A 9,239-nucleotide genomic window follows, 5' to 3' on the forward strand; every position below is an offset into this window, starting at 1 on the left:
GCATCCCGGACCCTGCATCCCGGCACCGCCTCCCGGGACGGCATCCCGGACCCTGCATCTCGGCGCCGCATCCCAGTATCCCAGCTCCTGCATCCCGGACCCTGCACCCCACCGCTTCCCTTTGCATTTCACCTCCTTTCCGGCCACATTTCACCTTCCTCTGTGCAAGCTTTTCCTCCTCTCACCTTACCAGGCATTCAGTGAATGGCAGTGATTATTCCTCTTTTATTTTGTGATCATACAGAACAGAGTTTCATCTGTGCAGCCCACAGGCATATAGATACACAGACAAGATATAGATTTGGGAAAGTAGTGTATGTCCCAGTGGCTGCAACCAGACAAGTGGATGGTTCTTTCTCATCGCATTGACTCCCCTTCTTTACATCTCCTGGCCCTGCTGCAGCTGTGGAGGGGATGTGCATAGGAGCTCAGATGGGAGATTGGGAATTTCCTGCGTTTTATTCTACAGCTGAATACCAGGAATAAAGTATGAAGGAGTTTCAGTAAAGCCTTACCAAATTATGCTCCCCTCTCCCAGGGTACACAAATCACCGAAGTGTTCCTGTGACTCAGTTTATAAAATTGGTACAAGAAGTCACCCACCCTCCAAAGGTCTCTGGAGGACCGGTTAGTAGACAGACCTAAGTTCTACTAAATCCTGATGCTGCTACTCCATGACATCAGATGACATTTTTCTTCTTCCTTACATGAACAAGAAGGAGTCTACTAAATGCAGAGTGAGACAAGGATCCTAAGTTTCATAGGATTCCTGAAACTAAGGGTACAAAAAAGAGATTCAAATCTCCGGACCCTTGCAGTATCTGCATGGCCTGATTTCTAAAAGGTACTTGGTCAGGAGCATAGATAAATCAGGAAGAAGCTGGTCCCACGCACAAGTACCTCTGATTGGTGACATTGCACCCTTTGCACTCACTATTGGAGAGGGAGGCTGTGGGTATCTTGAAAGAATTGCAGTCTTTCTCTGATTTCAGCAGTTGAAACACTTTTGAGGGAAGCAGGTGCTCACTGCGCTCCAAGAATGAGTAAGACGGGTATCAAAGTCCCTTGACTGCACTGGAAATCCCCAAAGAAAAACCAAAGCCTAATTTTCTGATGTTAGTCACGTCAATATAGTGTTTTAGCGAGTGCACAGACACTACAGAGATGTGGAGATATGGAATAGGATAGAAGAAACCCCTTTATTTCAAACTAATGCTGTTACAATGGTAGCAACAGCCTCTGGTAATGCACAGTCAGCGCCCTGGGCCCACTCGCATTACAAGTGTCCTGCAAGAAGGGAAGAGTGTTTTTACAGAAAGTTGGTGGCATTTAGGGGGTTTACCTATAAAGTGGAAAATCCCCTGCTGCTCAAGCAGACTTTGGAAGCTGCAGCCTTGCAACATCTGCTAAGCAAGCAAGGTGCTGTGCCTGCACACAAACAGCCTGGTGCTGCCAGGAGCCCAATCAGTTATGAGCTGTCGCACGATATTCATGGCATCTCTCAAGATCTACCCTCACTGATCTAGCTGCACTTTGCATTTCCAAAGCTGTACTTACATTTATTGATGTCAGCAAGTTTTGTGTGTGTGTGTGTGTGTGTTTAAAACATTTATTTGGTGACATCAGCTGTGTTTCTGAGAAGGCAAGTTATGGAAAAAAAAATGTTTAATAGAGACATTTCCGGTTCTTGCTGTGCTGAGGCAGCTTATATCTGTTTTCTAGTTTTATTTCTCAAGTTAATTCTTTTACCTGAAACATTTCAGTGCAAGCCAGGAGAGACTGAAATTACTAGAGTTTCAGGACTGATCGATGGATATGTTCAATCACATCACCTAATTGGCTTCGCACTAGTAACAGTGTAAATCAGAAGTAATCCCACTGAAGTCAATAGGATTATATGAGCTTAAAAATACTGTGAGAAGGAGGAAAAGCAAAGCCACATTTGGGACTAAGTACCAAAGAGACCACACTGGTTTCATTGTCCTCTGTGATGCACAGATGCTGTAGATCAGGCTGCTTGAAGGAAGCCTGCTGATAAGGAAGGAGTCTTAGTAAGAAGCCATATTTTGTCCTAAAGAAGCTATCAGGAGATAATTAACTTTTGTCGTCCTGACCCCTTTTAACATAGGATGAGCATCCAGAGGGCACAGCCATGAGGAAAAGGGTCAGACTATTTCCACGAGCTTAATGCAGCTTTTGCCCACCGAGCCAAAGGGTACATGCTGCAGGACTGTGAAATGGGACTCAGTGGAGCTGTGGCCTCACTGGCATTCCCATGATTTCCACCTGTGGTGCAAAATGGAAAGAGTCTCATCAAAACACAGCAGGACCTAAAGAGGCTGTGTCTGCCAGCCAGGAGGAACCCAAGGGCTGTGAGACATGTGGATATATGGGCTGCTGCCAGCCAGGTCTGCGGAGATGTGACTCTGCCTGGGGAACTCTCTTCACTGCTGCCTGCCTCAGTTTCCCCACATCTGAGATGGATATAATGGGAGCACGGGCAAAGGGCAGTGAAACCAAGAGCTGAAAGTGGCATGCCAGAGTGCAAAGTGTTGCTGCCCAGACGTGGAAAGCCCCTTAAATGGGGTTTTGAGGGCTTGTCCTAGCACCAGTCACCTCTCACAGTGATATTCCTCTGCAGTGCATATGGCATTACAACTAGCTGGAGGCTGAGTGTGGACAGGCACAAGAGGAGGTCAAAAACCTGAACTTCTTTTATGAGGTGAAGTAGTACGGGCAAGCAACAAACAGCTTTCAATTCCTCTGTACACCCCACCAATTTAAGTGCTTATAAAGTCAGGCAGGGTGATTTCATACATCTCTGTCAGTGTGCTAGAGTTAGCAGAACTTGCCTAATTTTATTTCTCAGCAGCCACCATCTGAAGTCCCCGTAGCTATCTTTAACTCCCTCCTTCCAGTTAAGTGTCCTGCAAACAGCTGCCGGCTGGCGCTGATGGACTGTCCCAGCTGAGTGATGCTGCGACAAGTGCCAGCTGGGTCATGTCCTCTCCTGGGCTCAGTGGCAGAGCTGGGCTCTGTTCAGGCTGGTCACATGTGCACCAAGTGCCTTTGGTCCTCAAGAGCCCAAGGACTGTCACTCTGGTTCTGTGCATTGAAAAGGAACTGAACTCATCTGGCAATTTAACCTCCTTCCAAAAATATAAACTTTAGAAGTATCCCTTTCTTTCCTCCAAATTTAGAAGGAGCCGCTTATGGACTCCTCATCACTGCACAGGTGACTACTGCAACACTTGTAGAGTTCAAGGCCAAAACTATTCAAGTCTCTAGCCTGCTCATCAGTATAGCATAGGTCACATAATTCCATGAGCTATTCATATATATACACACACATATATTAATCTATAACTTGCGTTTTAAGTATTGGAGAGACAGAAGACCTAACACAGCATTTTGTAGCAATACTGATCATCTCATTATTAATTAAATAAGCAACCAGCCCCCATTATGACTAACTGGAATCTGTCTAGCTGCAGTTTCCTCCGGATGCTTGCCTAGGAGGATGCCTGTGAGTTCTTTCTAGCATTTGCAAGCCCAGGCTTGCCAAAATTTTTTTAACTGAGAAACACAGCCCATCTGCCCTGACCTCCCAAGAGCAGACAGAACCTTACACAGTTTTACATATATGCACACAAACACAGGCATGTACAGAAGCTGAAAAAAACAAAAATCTTTATGGTCTAAACGTGAGATATCCATTTCTGAAGAGCCCACCATCATGGGATTTGTGACTAACACCCCAGCAACTTCAGTAGTGTTCCACTGGGACAATTCCAGGCTGGAAGAGACCAGATTTAGTTGTAGAAGGCCAAACTGCACTCAGAGAGATTGCTGCAAACCTGGAAAGGCTTGTTTGCTTCTCTGGCTTCAGCCTGATTTACTCTAGGGTAGCAAGGATGTGAATGTCACCTGTATTATCTTAAGTTCTTGGAGCCAGATTTTTGTTTGGGAACCTATTTCCCATTGAAACTGTGAATGGGGTGCTGGATTTCCTTTTCTGGTCTGTCCATCAACTGCTAATGGATCTTACTGCCAGACAAAAATACGTATAAATAGTGTGTGTGTGTGTGTGCGCGCATATGTATCTGCAGGTTTTTCCTTCTGTAAATGAGAACAGATTTGCTATCATGTCTTTGTAGTTCAAAATAACACGAAAAGCCATCAGTCCAGGATTACAACCTTTATAGGGAAACGAGGCTCGGAGAGGACAGCGAGGAGATGATGAGGGCTGAACTTCTCCAGATGTTGGCAGGTCATACATTTCTCTGTGACTTAGTTTCCCTCTAAAAAATGAACCTAACAATAATACCTCTCTGGCCCATATTAATATATGATTTGATATTTATGAAATGTGGATGAGTTTCTGCAGAGAAATAGTTCCACAGAAAGAATATTTCACAAACATTTAGTTCATGATGAATTTAATTCTTTCCCCCTGTTGCTCAGGTACTCCACCGACAATAGCACAGAGGTTTTGAGGAGATTGATATCATTTTTCACACAAACATTTAATTAGGTGACATTGCGTCGCTCTCAGCTACTGCTTGTGGATTCCTGCAAACCCATCCGTTGAGGACTGACAGCTGAGTCAGGAACATAAACCTTCTATAAATCTGCTTTAGCGCCCGCTGGTCTTTAGCTAATAATAGAACATAATCTAATTGGAAATCTAAATGAAATCATCATGTTTTTCCTGCTTTAATATCGCAAAATTAATTCAGAGATGTAGCTGTGTCTGGACCACTGTCCATTTGCATTACAATGCAGTCTCTGCCTGAGTGAACCCCAGCTGCTCCCACTAGCACAGTCCTGCATCCCCCACTAGCATCTCTGAGATGTTTTGCACAAGCAGGTACCAACACAGGGCTGGAGCAAGGCTGAGCACCCAGCCGGCAACTTGGCAATGCTCATTTTTTACTTGCTTGCCCCTTTTTACAACGCAGGGCTTCGAAGCCCCGTTGTGAACAAGGTGGGTACAAAATACATCCAAATTACACTACAAACATCTGGGCTGCCTGAGAGGCAGACACGGAATCAAATCTAAATCCACAGCAACTTCAGCCTCACCACAGTCCCCATTCTGAAATGTTTCTTACGTTTCTGTTTCTTGCTGCTCTGCAGCTGCTGGATGGGACCTTGCAGCTCTCACTGCAACTCCCTACTTAGAAGTCAGCAAGAGATGCCTGGCAGTGTATGACAGAACTCCCTGCCGAGGGGGTCTCAGTGAATTACCCCCTGGGATATATTAATCCATTAGCCCTGCTTTATGCATTTTAAGAGAAAAATAAGAGGCCGTTGTAATTGACTCACACTTTAGTGCTCTATTACCCTGCCAGACATACAATAGAGACTGATGGGCAACGAGGGGTAGGCTGATGATAGAGCACTTAGACCCATTGCAAACAGCTTTCAGCAACTCTTCCTGCCTTGTGGGGTTTCTCTATCATTCCCTCCTTTGTCTTTCACTAATGGCATCATCTCAGATTTAGCAGCAGAATTCAGAGCAAGAGGGTGCCTGTAATTGATATTGACCCAAAGACAGAAAGGTTTCTGGCTAATGAAACAGCACCTTGTGCATTCCTGGAGAGAGCGTGTTCCTCCTGCCTGGCACCTGCCAGTTTTGATGAGGAGAAAAAGCAATTAGCACAGGTTGCCTGATACAAAATCTAAAAAGAATATATATATATATATATTGCAATGCACTTTTGGATTAGTGAGACCTCTCCTCCATCCCCTGGCGATGCCAGTATTGCTCGTGCTTTGCTTTGAAATAATACTGATCTACAGATACAGTCTCTGTGGCTCCTCTTCTGTCAATCACTAGACTCCACACCAACAGCTTTCACTACCTCTTCCTACCTGGTGGTAAAACTCAGCCATGGAAACCAGCACAGTTCTGGTGACTTCTCTGAGGTTACGCTGATTTACAGGCGCGGAGGTTCTGCTCTGGGGCTGTACCATCTTGCAGCTGCTGGGGACTCTCCATCATCAACGGGGGACTGTGGGCAGCGAGGCTGTTGCTTTGCAGCCCATTAGGTTTCCAAAGGTCCTTTTTGGGCACGTTTTGGAATGCACTGGAGTGGGGCTGTGACGTGACTGTCCAAATGTCCTTACCCAAATCTGCCTTGTATGTTCAGACCCTGCTTTATTTCTGAGGAACTTCAGGTACAAAATAAAGCACTAGAAGACTTAAGAAAGACTTATAAAGACTTAAGAAGCTACTTAGGTTGATAGAGAGAAAGCAATATGTGCTTAGGATGTCCTAGGGACCTCCTAAGGTGAAAAGAAAATCCCTCCAGGTTACAGGAATTCTAAAACATAAAAAATGATGGTTAGGCAAGATGTGAAGTTCTCAGAAAGGACACAGTGACATGCAGGGACTACTTTGAGAACTATGGGCTATGAAACAAGCTCAATACGGAAGAGTTCCAGATTCAAAAATTATCCAGGATAGAGTATATGTTGCCCAAATGATGCATTGTCACCTGTGTGCAAAAACGCAGCTGCAGAAAAGATGGTTATGTGATTAGGACTCTTTGGACCTTGAATTTCAATTTCCCATTCTGCTATCCCTTCTAGATGAACACTGTGCTTCATTTTTCCCATCTATATAGTGGGAGGCAATGGTATCTCCTATCCTTCGGGACTGAGTACGAACTTGTATTTGCAAGAAGTCAAAATGCTTTGTGCTAAGGGCCCTCTAACCAGGGAGGCAATGTCAATGAAGTAAACAGTGCTCCTCCTGATTTACGCTAAGGAAAAGCAGAATCTTGGTACACTGCCTCTGCTAGTCTAGTTAGACAGTTTTTTCCTATTTTGGCCCCCCTGTGCTCATACTTTGCCTGTTTTAATTCCTTGCTCTGTGCCTCTTGCTGCTGTTCTCCATTTGTCCCTTCTAGACCTACCCCTTCCCTCCTCCCTTTTCCCCACAAACCAGTAGGAAACACATGACTACTCCAGGCCAGAGGAGTACAGGAGGAGTTTCAGTTGTTTTGAAATATATGCCAACACATTTGCACCCATGCTTTGTGAAGACGGGGATGCTACGCCCACATGTGCAAGAGCCAGCCCTTAAAATAAGACCTAATAGTCAGACTGATGTTTACATCCTCTGGCAAAAAGGCTCTTTTGCAAAGACACCTCAGGGCAGATTCAGACATACTTGTTATTTCCTCAGCCACGCGCTGGTTTCCGGAGGTACTGATTAATTTGAAAGCTTTCTTCTTCTTCTTCTTTTTTTTCTCCCCCACTACTGTGGCTTTCCACCAAGAAGAGACTTTGTGTGAAATGTTAAGATGTGCACAACTGGCTTATTTGTGACCCTGGGCAATATTTGCATTACAGATGAGACAAGTGGCATGTATAGTTAGTCTAGGTGTCTTACCTGTCCTGATAGGTTTTGCGATGCCCTCTGTGGCAGGATCAGCTGCCTGAAAGAGAAGCAAGAGAAGAGATGGTTATTCTGGGAGCATACTCATGTTCAAGTACAACCCTGCTTTAAAAGTGGATCTTAAAAGTTTCCACTGCATGCCATGAAGGCAATACACAGCCTGATGCACAGGGAGCCAGCGCCAGGCGCTACAGAGTGTGTGGCTCCTATAGAGCCTCACAGGTCAGTGAGGGATTGCTGTGGAGCAAACAGCTCCGGCAAGCTCTCTGCACTCATCCGGATATCATCCTTAGTCATCCCTCGTCACTGCCTTTTTTTTTCTAATGCAGAAAATCTACATTTCTGAGACAGCCAGCAATTCTCTCAGTGCGGTAAGAAATGTGTATGGTTTTTGTTGGGACTGTTTTGGAAGAACAAGCCCTGAAAACCTCACTCTGTGGCTTGAAAAGCTTGGAGATAGTAGGACAGAGTGGGACTGGACACCCTTGAGAGCCAGTGTCCGTCCCTGGGAAGCCAGTAGCTAGATGAAAATAAAAGCTGTAGAGCCTCAACACAGGTCTGAGAGTGACAGAGTTGACCTGCTTCACCTCTGCTCCTTCTTCTTCCTGGGATGTAAACCCAAGGGTCAAAATGGCATGGGAAATTGTCCTCAATCAGCATGGCCTGAGAACTTCTCAGGAAACATGCTTTAAGTGTGAAATATGGTAGGCTTCATCTGTGGTCTTGCTTCTGTTTTATCACACCTCTCTGCCATCCAAACATACAATCTTGAAGCCTGTGTTTTCTCGCATATAACTTCCACACAAGTAAAGTCACTGACAGCTCATAAACGTCCGTCAGTGCCCTTGAGGAGCAAACAAATTCTCCCAACAGCCGAGGAAAGATACTGAGAGTGCCTCAGTGCTTGGAACTATGTGTCACGTCCCTTCACTCACACGCACTGGGCAGTCCCACAGTGATTTCAGTAGCAGGGAGCGGGTTTTGCTCAGGCTAGCCTAAACCACCTCCTCTCATCTGGGCTAATTGTGCAGGCTAACCAGGCCAGGCCCAATTTAGCATAGAATCATAGAATATCTGAAGTTGGAAGAGACCCATAAGGATCATTGAGTCCAATTCCCTGCTCCTCGCAGGACTACCTAAAACTAAACTCTATGACTGAGAGCATCGTCCAGATGCTCCTTGAACTCTGGCAGGCTTGGTGCCGTGACCATTTCCCTGGGGATCCTGTTCCAGTGACCGACCAGGATGTCCAAGAAGAAGAAAGTTGAGAAGCTGGTACCAGCTTTAGCAGAACATCTAATATCTCCTGGGAGAAATGAGGCACACCATGCATGTGGTGGGAGACAGCTTCATCCATAGTAGTCATAAAACATAAGCACTTTATTTTTGTGTGTAAATAGGATAACATGTGGTGTGGGGAGAAGGAATATGGTTGGACAGTGAGAAAAATCACGTTATGTCTGTTTGTGATACTTAATGTTCTAGTTTTAAATGTTTAAGAATACTTTTAATTAGACTTTGGCCTAACGTGACCATGTTTTCAACCATGGCTAAAGTGGAGAGCTGCATCTGGTCCCAGCAAAGCAATGTTATCCTTTGGTCTAATGCTAAAATGCTGTGTCCCGCAGACAGAGATGGCATAGGTGCTTCATAATTTGGGTATCTGTAATATATGATTTGTTCATTTTCTCTCCCCACACCTGTGTAACACAGGGGAGAAATTATCTGTTGAGACAGTATTTCTCCTAGCTGTACAGGAAGGCTGCTGGGTTAGGAGAAGAATGGGAACCTAGAGCTGTAGTTTGAAAAAACAGGCATTTGAAAGCTTTTT

The 9,239-nt window shown here is 45.1% G+C and overlaps 1 protein-coding gene across 1 annotated transcript in view; it reads right to left on the minus strand.

Annotated features, from left to right (window-relative positions):
- Positions 1–9,239, minus strand: part of TNFSF8 (tumor necrosis factor (ligand) superfamily, member 8) — an 18,116-nt gene that overhangs the window by 1,874 nt on the left and 7,003 nt on the right. Inside the window, exon 3 of the mRNA XM_009319461.1 lies at positions 7,403–7,448. Coding sequence (XP_009317736.1) covers positions 7,403–7,448 — 46 coding nt within the window. The remainder of the gene's footprint in view (positions 1–7,402; positions 7,449–9,239) is intronic.

This window comes from Pygoscelis adeliae, unplaced genomic scaffold (genome assembly GCF_000699105.1).
Source record: "Pygoscelis adeliae isolate BGI_AS28 unplaced genomic scaffold, ASM69910v1 Scaffold270, whole genome shotgun sequence".
Taxonomy (NCBI): Eukaryota; Metazoa; Chordata; class Aves; order Sphenisciformes; family Spheniscidae; genus Pygoscelis; species Pygoscelis adeliae.